This window comes from Schistocerca gregaria, chromosome 4 (genome assembly GCF_023897955.1).
Source record: "Schistocerca gregaria isolate iqSchGreg1 chromosome 4, iqSchGreg1.2, whole genome shotgun sequence".
In the NCBI taxonomy this organism is placed as follows: Eukaryota; Metazoa; Arthropoda; class Insecta; order Orthoptera; family Acrididae; genus Schistocerca; species Schistocerca gregaria.
In genome coordinates, this window is record NC_064923.1 from 249299861 (window position 1) to 249318658 (window position 18798).

Sequence of the window (18798 nt, forward strand, 5' to 3'; positions counted from 1 at the left end):
CCATGCGACGGAGGGTGGATGCATGTATCCTCGCTAACGGGGGACATTTTGAACATTTCCTGTAACAAAGTGTTTGAAGTCACGCTGGTACGTTCTGCTGTGTGCTTCCATTCCATGATTAATGTGATTTGAAGAGAAGTAATAAAATGAGCTCTAACATGGAAAGTAAGTGTTACCGGACACATGTCCACATAACATATTTTCTTTCTTTGTGTGTGAGGAATGCTTCCTGAGAGTCTGGCCGTGTTGTTGTTGTCGTCTTCAGTCCTGATACTGGTTTGATGCAGCTCTCCATGCCACTCTATCCTGTGCAAGCTGCTTCATCTCCCAGTACCTACTGCAACCTACATCCTTCTGAATCTGCTTAGTATATTCATCTCTTGGTCTCCCTCTACAATTTTTACCCTCCACGCTGCCCTCCAATGCTAAATTTGTGATACCTTGATGCCTCAGAACATGTCCCACCAACCGATCCCTTCTTCTAGTCAAGTTGTGCCACAAACTTCTCTTCTCCCCAATCCTATTCAATACCTCCGCGTTAGTTATGTGATCTACCCATCTAATCTTCAGCATTCTTCTGTAGCACCACATTTTGAAAGCTTCTATTCTCTTCTTGTCCAAACTAGTTATCATCCACGTTTCACTTCCATACATGGCTACACTCCATACAAATACTTTCAGAAAAGAATTCCTGGTACATAAATCTATATTCGATGTTAACAAATTCCTCTTCTTCAAAAACGCTTTTCTTGCCATTGCCAGTCTACATTTTATACCTTCTCTACTTCGACCATCATCAGTTATTTTGCTCCCCAAATAGCAAAACTCCTTTACTACTTTAAGTGTCTCATTTCCTAATCTAATTCCCTCAGCATCACCCGATTTAATTTGACTACATTCCATTATCCTCGTTTTGCTTTTGTTGATGTTCATCTTATATCCTCCTTTCAAGACACTGTCCATTCCGTTCAACTGCTCTTCCAAGTCCTTTGCTGTCTCTGACAGAATTACAATGTCATCGGTGAACCTCAAAGTTTTTACTTCTTCTCCATGAATTTTAATACCTACTCCAAATTTTTCTTTTGTTTCCTTTACTGCTTGCTCAATATACAGATTGAATAAGATCGGGGAGAGGCTACAACCCTGTCTCACTCCTTTCCCAACCACTGCTTCCCTTTCATGCCCCTCGACTCTTATAACTGCCATCTGGTTTCTGTACAACTTGTAAATAGCCTTTCACTCCCTGTATTTTACCCCTGCTACCTTCAGAATTTGAAAGAGAATATTCCAGTCAACATTGTCAAAAGCTATCTCTAAGTCTACAAATGCTAGAAACGTAGGTTTGCCTTTTCTTAATCTTTCTTCTAAGATAAGTCGTAAGGTCAGTATTGCCTCACGTGTTCCAATACTTCTATGGGATTCAAACTGATCCTCCCCGAGGTCCGCATCTACCAGTTTTTCCATTCGTCTGTAAAGGATTCGCGTTAGTATTTTGCAGCTGTGACTTATTAAACTGATAGTTCAGTAATTTTCACATCTGTCAGCACCTGCTTTCTTTGGGACTGGAATTATTATATTCTTCTTGAAGTCTGAGGGTATTTCGCCTGTCTCATACATTTTGCTCACCAGATGGTAGAGTTTTGTCAGGACTAGCTCTCCCAAGGCCGTCAGTAGCTCTAATGGAATGTTGTCTACTCCGGGGGCCTTGTTTCGACTCAGGTATTTCAGTGCTCTGTCAAACTATTCACGCAGTATCTTATCTCCCATTTTGTCTTCATTTACATCCTCTTCCATTTCCATAATATTGTCCTTAAGTACATCGCCCTTGTATAAACCTTCTATATACTCCTTCCACCTTTCTGCTTTCCCTTCTTTGCTTAGAACTGGGTTGCCATCTGAGCTCTTGATATTCATACACGTGGTTCTCTTCTCTCCAAAGGTCTCTTTAATTTTCCTGTAGGCAGTATCTATCTTACCTCTAGTGAGATAAGCCTCTACATCCTTACATTTGTCCTCTAGCCATCCCTGCTTAGCCATTTTGCACTTCCTGACGATCTCATTTTTGAGACGTTTCTATTCCTTTTTGCCTGCTTCATTTACTGCATTTTTATATTTTCTCCTTTCATCAATTAAATTCAATATTTCTTCTGTTACCCAAGGATTTCTAGCAGCCCTCGTCTTTTTACCTACTTTATCCTCTGCTGCCTTCACTACTTCATCCCTCAGAGCTACCCATTCTTCTTGTACTGTGTTTCTTTCCCCCATTCCTGTCAATTGTTCCCTTATGCTCTCCTTGAAACTCTGTACAGCCTCTGGTTCTTTCAGCTTATCCAGATCCCATGTCCTTAAATTCCCACCTTTTTGCAGTTTCTTCAGTTTTAACCTACAGGTCATAACCAATAGATTGTGGTCAGAGTCCACATCTGCCCCTGGAAACGTCCTACAATTTAAAACCTGATTCCTAAATCTCTGTCTTATCAATATATTATCTATCTAATACCTTTTAGTATCTCCTGGATTCTTCCATGTATACAACCTTCTTTTATGATTCTTGAACCAAGTGTTAGCTATGATTAAGTTATGCTCTGTGCAAAATTCTACCAGACGGCTTCCTCTTTCAATTCTTAGCCCCAATCCACAATCACCTACTATGTTTCCTTCTCTCCCTTTTCCTACTGACGAATTCCAGTCACCCATGACTATTAAATTTTCGTCTCCCTTCACTACCTGAATAATTTCTTTTATCTCATCATACATTTCATCAATTTCTTCATCATCTGCAGAGCTAGTTGGCATATAAACTTGTACTACTGTAGTAGGCATGGGCTTTGTGTCTATCTTGGCCACAATAATGCGTTCACTATGCTGTTTGTAGTACCTTACCCGCACTCCTATTTTTTTTATTCATTATTAAACCTACTCCTGCATTACACCTATTTGATTTTGTATTTATAACCCTGTATTCACCTGACCAAAAGTCTTGTTCCTCCTGCCACCGAACTTCACTAATTCCCACTATATCTAACTTTAACCTATCCATTTCCCTCTTTAAATTTTCTAACCTACCTGCCTGATTAAGGGATCTGACATTCCACGCTCCGATCCGTAGAACGCCAGTTTTCTTTCTCCTGATAATGACGTCCTCCTGAGTAGTCCCCGCCCGGAGATCCGAATGGGGGACTATTTTACCTCTGGAATATTTTACCCGAGAGGAAGCTATCATCATTTAATTATACAGTACAGCTGCATGTCCTCGGGAAAAATTACAGCTGTAGTTGCCCCTTGCTTTCAACCGTTTGCAGTACCAGCACAGCAAGGCCGTTTTGGTTAATGTTGCAAGGCCAGATCAGTCAATCATCCAGACTGTTGCCTCTGCAACTACTGAAAAGGCTGCCGCCCCTCTCCAGGAACCACATGTTTGTCTGGCCTCTCAACAGATACCCCTCCGTTGTGGTTGCACCTACGGTACGGCCATCTGTATCGCTGAGGCACGCAAGCCTCCCCACCAACGGCAAGGTCCATGGATCATGGGGGGAGTTTGGCCGTAGCTTTTTGTAACACCCTGTATATGGAGCGGACATTTGTGCTTGCTATTTCTTGTGTGCTCAGTCTGAAGTTTCTGGCTTGCACAAACTGCTGTTTCTCTTCTCTTACTACCTGGTGCACAAGAGAGACAAAGTCATGACAGTCTTCCACTACTGCTACAGGGATACCTTTGGGAGTCTGTCATTGTCTTTCAGCTGCTCTTTTCTGTCGTATTTCCTCGATGCACTGACACAGCTTCATGGATTCCTCTGTTGTGGTACCCTTTACCAGAATAGCTAGGCACATGTCTTCTGTGATTCCTTTCATCAAATTGAGACTCTGTTGGCTTATATCATACTAGACTTCACAATGTAGCATACGGCCAAAAAATTCTGTAAGACGGTCGTTTCCTCATGATGTTGGGCTCCGCTCTTGAACTGTTCTTTCACTAAGAACATCTGCTGCTGATTGTTGTCAAGGACTGAAAATTGTCCCACCTGTTGAGCTTATCTTCGTTGTTTTTGAACCACTTGTGTGGTGACGCATCCATCATCATCATCATCATCATCATCATCATCATCATCATCATCATAAACTAAAGGCTACGCTTTGTCGATTTAGGCATGTCCCTATGTCCATTGTCATCCTCTTCAATTTTATCCCCATATCTTCTTTGATGCTATTAAAATACATTGCTCTTGGCCTGCCTCTTGGTTTTTTTCCCCTTTTAGCAGCGTTCGGTTCTCATTCACTTTTCGTAAGACCTGTTCATTAGTATTTCTGTCTACACAGCTTGTTTTCGTCATTCTTCTCCATATCCACAGCTATCATTCTCTTTTTCCTCTGCCTTTTCCAGAGTCCAAGCTTTACATCCGTATGTTAAGATACTCCAGACAAAAGTTTTGCCAAACTTTTTCCTACTTTCTAGGCTTATATGATTGTCTGTTAGTAAATTCCTTTTATTTTGGAAAGCTTGCTTTGCCAAGGCTATTCTTCTATTTATATCTGTGATATATTTACTGTGGTCAGTGATTGTGCTCCTTAAATAACAGCAGTTTTCAACCTGCTCTAGCTCATCATCTTCTAGTTTAATATTAACTTTACCTTTTTCTTTTGTCTTCCCTACTACCATCGTTTTTGTTTTCTTCTTATTTATTTTTAGATTAAATTCTCTTAGGATTTTGGCAAATTTTAGCAACATAAACTCCATTTCCTTTACCGAGTCAGCAAGTACTTCTATATCATCTGCAAAATGGACACAGTGTATTCGTTCCCCGTTAATTTTAATTCCTTTGGTTATTCTTTTCAATTTATCAATGGTTTTTTTAATAAATAAGTTGAACAAATATGGTGATAATGGACATCCTTGCCTTAGTACTCTCCTTATTTTTGCTTTCTTCTTCACACCATTCACTTCTATCTCTGCTTCCTGCCTTTTATACAAGTTCCAGATTTACTTCTGTCCCTCCAATCAAGATTTAGTTCCTTTATTGTTCAGAATAATTTCCAATTGACCATGTCAAATGCTTTTTGTAAATCTATAAAGGTAAAGAAGGTTTTCCTATTAACTCCAATCCGTCTTTCTAATACCATCCTCGAGATAGTATTGCCCCTCTAGTTCCTTTTCCGGATCTGAAACCAAATTGGTCTTCTCCTAGGTTTGCCTCAATTTTCTTTTTTATTCGATTTTTTTATTATGCTTAACATTATTTTGGAAGTGTGAGATAGTAAGGAGATAGTTCTACAGTTCTCACAGTCCAGAGCATCCAAGTAACAGTAAATATTTGCCAAATGCATTATTTCATCCCACCTGTTTTGTTTGGTGATTCAGCTGAAACCTTTCAGCCATTTTGTCAGGTCCTGACCAGTGTCTCTGGAAGACACTGATGGATGCCTGATGTGCAGCTGACTTACTGCTGTTTTGGAAGCCACTGGTCTCCTGAATATACGGACCTTTAGAACAGTGTACTGCTAGTATTCCAGTTCCTGTCCATTTAGGCAACAACTTTTACTTTGATAACTGTAGAGATAACGTCACAGATGTTTTGAAGTACCTAGCATCTCCATCAGTGCCATGTTGCAATCACACTCAAGTCGCAACGAGTAAGCAGGATTGTCAGTGAATGCAAGAATTAGCAGTAACAGCAAATTTATTGCAGACACCAGTTAACAGACAGAACTTCCACCCGGATGGAGAGTGCTGCTGTTTATACAAACACCGAGTATTCTAGAACATGCAAACATTGCAAACATAAGAAATTCCAAAAACCTTCAAGAAATGATAACTACTAAATAAGATATATTTGCTCACGATCGGATTTGAACTGGTGACCTAGAGCACACCAGTCAGCAACACTAACTGCTACTCCAAACTAAATGTAGCATAGCTCGCAGCAAAATTTTGAGACTGTGTTAACAGTTTTCACACTACTTCAACACTTCATCAACAGTAAAAAATCTTCAACAGCTAAACACTATTACCATCTGGAGTCATACTTGATGATACAGTAGTAAGACAGTGAGTATTTGTTTCCACATGAAATTAGTCACAGGATCTGTAAACCAATACGCACCCGCTACTTTGGAATGTGGTGATAATTGTCAAAATTGTAAACAACCCACCAATATGATACAAAGTTACAATCAGGTACCTCAGGTAATTTGTGTAAGGAAGGCTAACTTACAAATATCAAGTAAGAATTCTTTGTTCAACAGTCATGGAACTGATTGTTTAACAATGTAGTGCTGTCACTTCATGCAGAAAGCGGTAAGTAAAGTTTCAAATGTACAGCACAAATCCTCCACACAGTTACAAATTTTTGTTTGTCCACTTGCAGGACTGTCATTGAAGCAGAGTTAACTAAATTACATATTTATTTGACTGCCTCAAAGAAATTGTATTCTACTAGCATGTACATTTAATGCAAACACAGTTCACATTAAGGCAATTATCTTCAAATAATAAAAGATGAGTGTGGATTTTAGTAATCTCCAAGCTGGTAAAACATGATGTAGCTTCTACATCAAATTTTCACTCTTGATACCTGCAACTCTAAACTTTTACTTTTCTTTCATACGTCAGTTTTAACTTTGCTCTACCAATGCTTCTCTCTTACTCTGCAAGGATCGCATATGATTTGAAGGACTGTATTACTTACCAAGTTGTAAACACAATACAAACAGGTGAAAGAGTATGAGTACCACCAGGTTATTGACACCTATTTTAATTGAGCATCAAGTTACCTAACAATGAGAACACTACAAAAATATCAGGAAAAATTTTCCCAGTTGGTTGTGGAATATGTAAAGTTTTAAGGCAGTCTCCTAGTCTCTTTACAGGACAATATAAAACTCTGACAAGACAATAGTTAGGTCAACTGAGGCAATTTGCAAGATTTTTGGAGGTGCAAACCTTCAGCTAAACTACCTTCCATTATAAGCTGGACTGTTATTTTCTATGTTACAACAAAAGTAAACAAGATCCATAAAAATGTTGTTGATTGCATTTTAAGTCACTGAGTCAGATTAGTTTTCTGTTTAAATACTTTCTGGAGAGGGCAACCACAGCTCAGAGACATTGTGAATAACAATAACATTCAAAAGCCATTCAGATTATCACAAAAATTATAGCGATTGAAACATCAAGAATGATGAGGTGTTACCAAAAGCCACATAGCTTTATGAAAATGTTTTATTCCCAACTACAGCTTCCACATTAGTATACACACACCTTTACATTTACATATCGAGAATACAAATCACTGTGAGAAATTTGAAATGGTCATGATACAGAACCATAGCATTGGTATTAAACAAAAAACAGAGACTAGTACTCACAGTGGTTATATTTCCATAATGTAGATGGACAATTACAGAGTCCCAGCTTTCAGGAAGTTATCCACGTTAAGAGTCAAACCACATTGGTGCACTGTCGTAATAAAATTGAATATATGCAAAAGACGCTTGTCAAAACATACAAATCATGATTGCTGATGAGCCAGGCGCCCCCCCCCCCCAAAAAAAAAGGGGGGGGGAGAAAAAAAATAATGTAAGAGACTACTGTGAATGAGGATAAAATGCCTATAAATCAACTAAAGCCTAGGGAAATTACTAAAAGTACATAGGAAATATCTTCCGCAGGATAACACTCTTGTATGAGACGAAACATAGAGAATGGTAGGAATCTGAAAAATATCTTACTAGATAACACCCTGTAGGATATATTATAAGATGCGGTAGATACCAGCTGTATATAACCAATCAAGTAAAACTTAAAATTCCATGTAAAGTGCACACTTCTGCCATACTGTTAACAGGACGATGTGTCATAAGCAGACCATGGAGGCTAGCAATACAATTGAAGGCAGAAAGCTAGCTGCAAGAAGGAAATTATAACTAGGAAAACAACCAAATGCTGGGAACTGCATTACATAAGTTTAAAAAATCTGTAGTTTATTGTAGGTATAAAACAAAAAATACAACACAATCTAGTTTACATCAGTATCTCAATATTATAAAATTACCAGAGTAGTACTATTCGAGTATTATACAGTTGCTACATTACGTGAATCTCATCCAAGCAGCTACTGGTGACAATTCAGATAATCAAAATTCGATTGGAGTTTGTAGTGTCAAAGTGTCAATTCAATCTGATTGTTGAAAGTGGCATTTCTGAGATGTTATTGCCACAGCTTTGTATCCAAAGCCACAACATTGGAGTTATTACCAAATGAGGGTGCTATGTAAATAGCCAGCTATCTGGGATAAAATCATCTTTTGAGACCTGTCTAATTTTTTCAGTAAAAAAATAGTTCTTGGTGTGCACCTACTAAGTACCTTACAACAGGAAAGAACGATTTGTGACTGTCATAGAAGAACTACATAGGAACTGGAATGTGGAGAGGTTGCTAACTGGGAAGCAGTAAAAGGAGTGGGAGAAGGAATTCTATATTTTAAAAAATGTGTGTGTCAGCTATCAGACATTAATGGAAGAAAGTAACTGATAAAAGTGGGCATAGAAGGATACCATAACAGATATCTTCTATAATCAAGAGACTCAAGATAAAAGGGACCTACAAGAAGAAAAAAGAACTGTTGCCAAATAGTTTAAATCTGAGTCCAGTGTAGGCCCTCAAGTCCTGGAAAAATAGGAGAGTTCCATCTTATTAACACCCTCAAACAAAATACAGGCCTTAGTCATGCTGCAGAGTTTGAGGCTCTACGTGAAGAATTCACCAAGGAAGTTGAGGAGTAACAATGGGCACAGTAGGTGACAAGTCCAGGGAGGGATAGGGTGCATGTCAAAGTACATTTTAAGTTATTCCAGTGTCATTTTGGGCCATATATAAACAAAATGGTAGTAAAGCTGAAAGCTAGAAATTCCCTTAACAAGAAGAGAACAGATTTGCAACTCACTTTAAATGTTCACACAACAAAGTAATATAGTATATAATGACTACAATATCAATGAGCCACTATTATAAACAGTCAACTCATACAAATAGCCATGTGTAACAATTTATGGGGATATGAAATTGGCAGACTGGCTAATTGATAGGATACTAGAATAATGAAATCACTCAACTAAGGAGTCTGCCTACAATCATTTGTGCATCTTATCTTGGAATATTGCTTAGGCATACAGGACCCATATCAAAAGAGGACTAATATGGCATACTGAATGTATACGGAGAGGGGCAAACATAAATGATCAAATGCTGGAAAACCTGAAATGACAGAAGTGTCACAACAGACATCCGTTATGCCATAATTGTCTACTTGCAAAGTAGTATTATATGTTGAATCTAAGAATATACAACAGCCTCCTACATATCACTCCTGTCGATACCCAAAAGACAAGTTTAGATTAATTACAGCTCACACACATGCAATTAGGCAGTCATTCTTAGCATGAAATGGAAGAAACGCAAATAAAAGATATAATGAGAAGTACCCTCTGCCACCCACTTCATAGTGATTTGTAGAGTATGTATGTAGATGTAGTACTTCCACCACATCTGGAGGACATTCAAGCACCAGAAAGCACTTGGGAATTAAGCACAAAGGAGACCTCGTACTGTGGTCATAGTCACAGAGCCACACTGACGGAAGAGCTCTTTTTGTGCTAAACACAAGGAGGGAAGAAATGACCACAGATGTTAATGATTTGATAACAAAAATGTATGTATCAAGACCATTACAAAAGATACAAATTCTGATGATTACAGTGTAATGACAGTTTAATTATGACCAAATACATACTACAAGAAAATGAAACAAATGTTTGAACTATACAAGATCAACGCAATTCCACAAGCCTCTAACTAAGATGGGGTAGTCACAATATTTCTAGCCAGCACAATCAAGACAGAATCCCATGTGCAGTGCAAAACAATTTAAAAATGCTTTTCAAGTAGCAGCAGCAATGCAGTTAAAATTTAAGGCAGCAAAAGGCTGACATTATGTCCATATCAATTACTAAATCCTGTGTATGGTTTACTTATTAAGTTAGACATGTTTTTACAGAAAGCCACTGAGGAACCCCCATACACAGTAATGATAAGTGATTTAAATTTAAAACCATGAATGACAATTACCACACAAACAGTTTTAATGACTTAATAAATGCAATCTTATAAAGAGTACGTAGTCCAACAAAATTTTATCAGACAGCATATACATTAACACACAATGTAATTTCAAATAAACCTCAGAGCAGAGATAACATGCAAAAGATATATACAGTAACCTCAAATAATTATGGTCAAATAGTGTAGTGATACAAGAATTTCTGTGTAAATTCTAGAACCACTCAACCTTCTACCATCTCTAACACATGATATTCTGGATATGAGTGTGGGATGGTGGAATCCTACCTACTGCACATCACATGTTTGTGTGTGCAGGTTTAAAATCAGTCGCTGGAAGAAATTAGATTCGGCGGTTGGACGGCACCAACAAGTACCTGTTGGGCAATCCATAGATGTTTTAGTGAGTGTGTAAGGAAGAACCATGGAGTTTATATGCAGCTGTGTGTTCATTGTGTCACTGACTATTGTTATTAAAACAAGAACAGTTGAAAAAGTACTCTTGTAGATTCTTGACAACCTTGTTAGATGCAAGACTCATTTTATGATTCATGTTAAGAAAGGTCATGGTATCCCAGCCAACTTTCTTTTAACTGTAACTCAATTTGTTTCTAACATCCGACGAGATACTTGCAAGATGTTACATATTTATGTGGAAAGTGAGATTTTTATTGTGTATGGAGGTCAAATACATTGTTAGCTGGCAAAATGTAAAGTTTGTATGTCTACTTATTTCATACGTAGAAGGAGTCTAAAAATTCCCGTACCTAGCATTATTTGACGGAGAAGAAGTCAAGAGGGTGTCCAGCAGCCGGCTATTCAGTAAAGAAGAGTGGCTGCAAATTACAAGTCACCTCGTAAAGAAGTGGAAGGTGTTTTGGGGGAATAAGCCAATATAACCCAGATCCACACTAACACTTTAAGTCGTCAGAACGTTAGAATAGTTGAACTGCTAGACACAACTCAGAGAAAAATGTTTTTTGTAGGTAAGTTAACTAAACCAAAAACTTGTAACCAAATTATAATTTTTACTGTTGTCAGAAGATTTGAGAGAAATTCATCAGAAAATAAATACAGGGAATATAACCTCTATTGTATGTTAGGTTACAACAGCAGAACTCCACCTATCCAAGGAAAAATTATCAGAGTTTCTGACTATCTGAAGTTAGAATGTGTGACTTTGGTTTCTGCTTACCTAACTATTTTTTTTTTCCTTTTCTTTTTTCTTCTCTTCGAGATTTAGAGTCCCCTAACAGTCATCCCAGGTTTACAGGACACAAGCAGGGTTCTACGTTTACACGAGTTGACCTGTCAGCTGTATTGGTATTAAAGGATGCATTGCCATTCTCATTCTTGTTCTTATTGTACATATAACAGCCCTTAATGACATTTAGATTTGGAGAAACTATTCTCTCCTGATGCACAAAGAGTGCTCCCAACTACTGTCTTCCTGCAAATGTTAAAGTCAACACACAAGAATTTCAAAACATCAGCTTCACTGTTGTTTTGTATACCAGTTTTAGTTGATAGCCACCATTGAGTGTCCTCCTACAAAGTTTTATGTACAAGGAAATCAAAGTATTCAAATTGACATGCATAGCGATTTTACTTAAAAATTAAGAGCAACAAAACAATTAAAAGAAAAAAAGCATACTACTAAAGGCATGAAACTGAGCCATTACTAATACGTATAAAATATCAGCTTTAACCGTCAATGACTGGAGAACAAACAGAAAAAAATTCTGATACATTTGCAGAACAATCCGCATTTGAATTCTGGGGGGAGGGGGGGGGGGTGAAGATTGAAGCAACAGACTTTCATGAGAATAGATAAAGCAGTACACGCCAAGTTTCATCAGCAGTTCAACAGAGGTCTGTGCATTTTAGGGAGGGGGGGAAAAAGTTCATGTGAGAGTTGGGCTCACACACCGAGGGTTCTCTACCATACATCTATACTGTGATGTGGTGGCAGAAGGTACATCCCATCATACCAGTTGTTAGGGTTTCCTCCCATTCCATTCGTGTATGGTGCATGGGGAAAATCATTGAAGGCATCTGGGCATGCAGAAATTATTTTAATCTTATCCTCATGACCCCTACGTGTACAATACATAGGAGTTGTTGTATATTCCTTGAACCATCATTTAAAGCCAGTTCTTGAAACTTTGTTAACAAACTTTCTCAGGTTAGTTTATGCCTATCTTCAAGAATCTTCCAGTTTAGTTCCTTTAGTATCACTATGACACTCTCCCATGGATTAAACAAACCTGTGACATTTGTGCTGCCCTTCTCTATATATGTTCAATATCCCATGTTAGTCCTATTCGGTACAGGTGCCACATACTAGAGCAACATTCTAAGATTGCTCACATGAGTGACTTGTAAGCAATCTCCTTTGTAAATTGACTGCACTTCCGCAGTATTCTACCAATAAATCAAAGTCTACCACCTGCTTTACCCACAACTGGGATTATGTGATGATTCCATTTCATATCCCTACAAAGCATTACACCCAGGTATCTGTATGAGTTAGCCGATTCCAACTGTGACTCATTGATATTCTACTCATAGAATACATCTTTTTTGTGAAGTGTACAGTTTTACATTTCTGAACATTTAAAGCAAGCTACCAGTCTCTGCACAACTATGAAACCTCATCAAGACCTGACTGAATATTTATGCAGCATCCTTCAGAGAGATTCATTAGAGATAACTGCATCATCTGCAAAAAGCCTGACACTACTATTAATATTGACTGCAAGGCCATTAATATACACCATGAACAGCAAGGGTCCCAAACCACTTACATGGGATACATTCTATATCTGACAATGGCATTCCATTCAAGATAACATGCCACATCCTCCCAAAAAAATCTTCAACCCTGTAACAAATTTCACTTGATACCCCATATTGTATTTTTCCCAATAAGCATTGGTATGGTACTGAGTCAAATGAATTTTGGAAATCAAGAAATAGTGCATCTACCTGAGTTCCTTGATCCAAAGCTTTCAGTATATGACGTGAGAAAAGTGCAAGTTAGGTTTCACATGATTTAAGTTTTCGGAATCCTTGCTGGTAGGCATGGGGAAAGTCATTCGATTCAACAAGCCTCATTATGTTTGAGCTCAGAATATGTTCTACTCGAAGACAAGGATACTGAATGGTAGTATTTTGGATCACTTCTGCCATGTTTCTTGTAGATGGGTGTAACCTGTGCTTTTTTCCAAGAATTGGGCACTGTTTGTTGTTCGAGGGATCTACAATAGATTATAGTTAGAAGAGGGCTAAATCAGCGACAAATTCAGTACAGAATATGACAGGGATTTCATTGAGGCCTGGAACTCAGTTCAGTTTTAATGATTTCAGCTGTTTCTTGACACCACTGACGCTAATGTTTATTTCATTCATCTTTTCAGTGGTACAAGGATTAAACTAGGGCAGTTCTCCTGAGTTTTCCTCTGTAAAGGAACATTTGAAAACTCAGTTAAGCATTTCAGCTGCTGTATCGTTCGCTAGGGACTGGACAGTAACTTAGGTGCTACACTTTACATGTTACCAGAATTTCTTTGGTTTCTGTGAAAGCTCAGTTGACGATACTCTGTTACGGTAGTTATTGAAGGCATCATGCACTGCTCTCTTGACACATTTTATTCAGCATCTGGCTACCTATAGCATTACTCTGTTTTACAGATATTATGCAGTAATCAGTGTTTCTTTAGAAGTTTCCTTACAGTGATGTATACCATAGAGGTTCCCTCCCATTATGGGCTGTGCTGCTGGGTACATATCTATCCAGTGTGTGGTCAACTATTCTTTTAAACTTGAGCCATAGTTTCTCTATATCCTTCTGTCCTGTGCTGAAAGTTTCAAGTTCCTCACCGAGATGTGACAGTAGTGATTTTTTATCCAATTTACTAAACATATATATCTTTCTGCCCGGTTTAGTTGTTCTTTGTACTTTGGTAATCATTGTTGCTGCAACCCAATCACAATCGCTGATACCAGTTTCTAAGTGGACATCCTCAAAAAGGTCAGGTCAATTCGTTGCCATTAGATCCAATATATTTCCATAGAAGGATCCAATTACCATTTGATGCCTACCCCTGATACTGAGTCTTACCCAAACAATCTCACATGCCGCTGGAATTTGAATCAGTGATGGCAAATACACCACCTCCATTTCCCATTTGCCTATCCTTTCGATATACACTTAGATTTTCCCGAACAATCTCACTGCTACCAATTTTATGTTTCAATCAGTTTTCTGTACCTAGTATTATGTGAGGTTCTCCATTTTTCACAAGCACTTCAAACACTGGCATTTTGTTGCAAATGCTTCGGCAGTTTGCAATTAGTATTTTAATACTCTCACCTGTGAGAGGCATTTCTTTCGACCTTACACTGATACTTCTGCATTGCTATTGTGATCTGGTGTGGATGGCGACTTGCACAATCTATGAAACCCTTGCGTACGCCCCACACTGTTAGCTACCTGGGTGGCAGCCTCTGACATTTCGTGCGCACCTGACCCATTTAGGAGTAAACTGCTTGAAGATATGGCATTTAAAGGTGTATGTGAAATGCCTCATCCACATGCAGTAATCGCTCCTGGAAATCTGATGATGGATTCATTCTGAAACGCATCATATGAGTAATAAAGTCATTCCTCACCTGATGCATGACTTTTACCATTGCGACCCAGCCAGCCCAAATGCAGAACGACTGATTGTTTTAATTGCAAGTTTGATGCCGGATAAAAAATGAAAAAAAAAAATATTTTTTGTGTGATATGAGGGCAATTCAGAAAGTATGGAACATTTTGGCATTAAAAAACTAAGTACAAGAAATACTTTTTATTATATACATCTGAAAGAGCGACTGACACTCTACTTTTCCACATAGTCACCAAACACATTGAGGCACTTATCACAGCAGTGGACAAGCTTTGAAAGACCTTCGTTATAAAATTCTGCCTCCTGAGACTTCAGCCAGTGAGTTTCGCCCACCTGGAGTTCTGCGTCGCCATCAAAGTGCTGCGTTGCAAGCCAGTTCTTCATCTTGGGAAGCAGGTAGAACTTACTTGGTGCAAGATCGGCGCTGTAGGGCAGATGAGGGAAAATTTCCCATTTGAATGAATTGAGGAGTTTTTTAGTGCAGTTTGCAGTGTGAGGTCAGGCACAATCGTGCAAAAACAAAATTTTGGACATCAGCTTTCGTTGGCATTTGTTTTGAACTGCTCTTCTAAGGCTGCACAAAGTTTGACGGTACTGGGCAGAATTTACGGTTGCTCCACATTTGAGAAAACCAATAAGCACACATTGCCTATCCCAAAACACTGTCACCATCAACTTCCTTGCTGACAAGGTTTGCAAACATTTTCTTGGTTTTTGGGAGGACCTTGTGTGCCCCTACTCCATGGACAGTAATTTTGTCTCGCAAACAACTTATTTCCCCCAAGTCTCGTCACCAGTTACGATTTGATCCAGTAATGAATCACCATGTTTGTGGTAGGCCTCCAGAAATGTCAACGTTGCCCCCATTCGCTGTTCTTTATGGTACTCTGTAAGCCTTTTGGACACCCATCGTGCACAAAATTTGTGGTAACCTAGCTTTTGAGTGACAATTTCAAACAACAAAGTCTGTTAAACTTGTGGAAAAGAAAGCGAAAGCTCCGTTATTGTGAAGTGACGGTTTTCACGAATCGTTTCATCAACTTTAGCGACAAGATCGTCACTCAGAATGCTCGGGCATCCACTCTTCTCTTCATCATGAACGTTGGTTGGCAATTTTTTTACGGAATGCACCATTTCCAGATGAAACATTCACTCATTATGTTGTTACCATACACTTTGCACAGTTCACATTAAATTTCCAAAGGTTTTAGGTTTTTTGCCAACAAAAACTGTATCACAGACTGCACCTCTGAAATGACAGGTATTTTCGATTGCAGCGCACATTTCAAATTCGAATATAAAAAAAAACCAGACCTGCAGAGAAATTCCCGTTGTCACGGATGGATGCCGACTGAGCTGCAGAGCACGTACATACCATAATATATGTGATCTGGACGCGCCTAGTGGCGTCACACGGAAACATTCCCTACTTTCTGAATAGCTCTCGTATATTTACAAATTTACGTTTTTTTTATTTTTTCCTTTACTTGTACTGTGAATCCTTGTTTCTTCCCAAATTTCCTGATACTAAATCAACAAGAAGTACCCTACATATTTTGATGAGTGCGTTTGACTGTACCAAAGTATGTGATGTTAATGGCCATACATTTTCACTGCACTGAGATAGAAGCTAACATTTATTATACTGCCAAGGGACCATAGACCTTAGCAAGCGACATGAATCACAACTTGAAATGTCCACTCGTTCCCGAAAAAAGAGACTTATTAACAGACAGGCTGATAGCAGATGATTATATATATATTTGATTTGATTACAAATTTACAGTTTTTGAATTTTTTACTTTGGTTATACTGTGAAACCTTGCTTCTCACCAAATGTCATGATCCTAGGCCAATGGGAATACCCCATAGGTTTTGATGAGTGAGTCATGAGTATTAAAATATTTGATGTATCTTTTGATTCCACTGATTTAAAAGCTTCAATGTTTTACACCACCAAGGCACCATAGGCCCCAGTAAGTGACATATATGTCAACTTGATATGCCAACCTGTTCCTGAGGAAAAGTGTTTTCAACAGACAGTCAGACAGACAGAGGACAAAGTGATCCTGCAATGGTTCCGTTTTAGCTGGCTGATGTATGGAATCTTAGAAAACCACCTAATAAGTGCAGTTGGCAAGAAGCTAGCAACGTATTGCACAGGAGCTGTCGATTTTTTGAAGCACATCAAGACTCAGAGGAGAAACAGAGTTACACAGTGTTAAACTGTATACGGCTGAGATGGGCTTAAATTTAAAATTAGCATCATGAAATGACAAGAGTTCTGCAGCCGCTAAATAGAATAAAGATTGAGTGGCTGTAATGATGTGTGATAATGCTTCAGGTACTCACTATTTATCGCTTTTGCTCATTGGTAACTTTACCAAGATGAGCTCTAAATAAAATTGCACCAGACTGACTCCATGTCTGCTCCAATAATCATTGAAGCATGTGGAGGTCTGTCTGTCTCTTTTGTGAATGCTTTCATTATTAGATTGCCTTAACATACCTTTCAGTCAAGAGGTGGTTCTTCTCTTGTTGGAAAACCCTTCGTCTCACCCAGTAAAAACTGAGTGTTTCTCTCCCATTCAGCATTACATGTCTAATTCAAAGGAATCACTGAAATTGTTTCTGAATCACCTTTGCAAGTTTGCAAGAATACATGCATGCCATCAACATAAAATTACTCTGGGTGATTGACGGTTGGGATGCAATTCAAGAAGAAGACTCTACAGACAAAGTTGGGATTACCCTTGGCTGTTCTGGCATTAATATCAGAAAATTGTGGTTTCTGTATCAAATAAATTATGCCTTCCCTATTCAACAAAGAATTGTAAATACAGAGAATAATAGAAAACAAATAGTAAGAAATATAATATAAAGCCAAGGGAAGAACTAAAAATTGCATAGAAAGATAGAGATCAAGAGAATACAAGGCCATTATAAAATTTAGAAAAAGGAGAAGAAAGTATATGTATACCAACAAGAAAAACAAAATCCAGCTTCTTCCACAACTTACTTGAAGAGCATGTAATCATACTGTTCAGGAGAGCAATTTTAAAGATTGAAATCAAATTTCATGGATAGTAATGATTAAAATTAATAAATACTACTGACAGTTGGAGGATCATTTTATAAACATAATATTTAATATAAGCTGATACCTTAAACATCAAAATTGCAGTTTTACTGGCATAATATTTGAAGTAATGTCATGGATTACAAGAGAAAAACTAGCTGCTCTTATGTAGCATTATAGAAAATATTGCAAGTAAAACTAATTTTTGTTCAACGTTATTTGTCACAATATTTTGTAATGAAAAACAATATTGGAAACAATAAACATATTTCTATGTAATGGAGGGAAACATTCCACGTGGGAAAAACATATCTAAAAACAAGGATGATGTGACTTATCAAACGAAAGTGCTGGCACAAATGTCTGCTTGTGTCTGCGGATGTGTGTGTGTGTGTGTGTGTGTGTGTGTGTGTGTGTGAGTGTGTGTATAGCTGTCCTTTTTTCCCCCTAAGGTAAGTCTTTCAGCTCCCGGGATTGGACTGACTCCTTACTCTCTCCCTTAAAATCCACATCCTTTTGTCTTTCCCTCTCCTTCCCTATTTCCTTATGAAGCAACCATTGGTTGTGAAAGCTTGAATTTTGTGTGTATGTTTATGTTTGTTTGTGTGTCTATCAACCTGCCAGCGCTTTCGTTTGGTAAGTCACATCATCCTTGTTTTTAGATATATAATAAACATATTTCTTTTTAAATAATTTATCTTTGCTATTTTAACAACATGTAATAGAGTGGTAATAAAAACACATTATAATACCACTTTGTCCCAACATGCACTTTTCAGCCTAGTGTAAAAGGTATGTGTAAAACACATTAGCTTCTTGAAAACAACACTCCTTCAAAACATGGGGGGTCTTGATACTTTTCTTCTTTTGATATTGCCAGAGGGCCTGAAAGAACAAATTATTATTAATATCATTATTATATAAAATTACT

General features: G+C 38.1%; 1 protein-coding gene across 7 annotated transcripts in view; it reads right to left on the reverse strand.

Moving 5' to 3' along the window:
* LOC126365975 (guanine nucleotide-binding protein subunit beta-5) overlaps nt 1–18798 on the reverse strand; it is a 180606-nt gene that overhangs the window by 134798 nt on the left and 27010 nt on the right. For 2 of the 7 annotated variants that reach the window (XM_050008778.1, XM_050008779.1), the window contains exon 2: nt 18620–18752. The exons of 4 other annotated variants lie outside the window; for them this stretch is intronic. In XM_050008778.1, the coding sequence (XP_049864735.1) occupies nt 18620–18676 (57 nt within the window). In that variant the 5' untranslated portion in view covers nt 18677–18752. Of the gene's footprint in view, nt 1–18619; nt 18753–18798 lie in introns of those variants that run through there. One more of the 7 variants, XR_007566282.1, reaches the window with a different exon arrangement.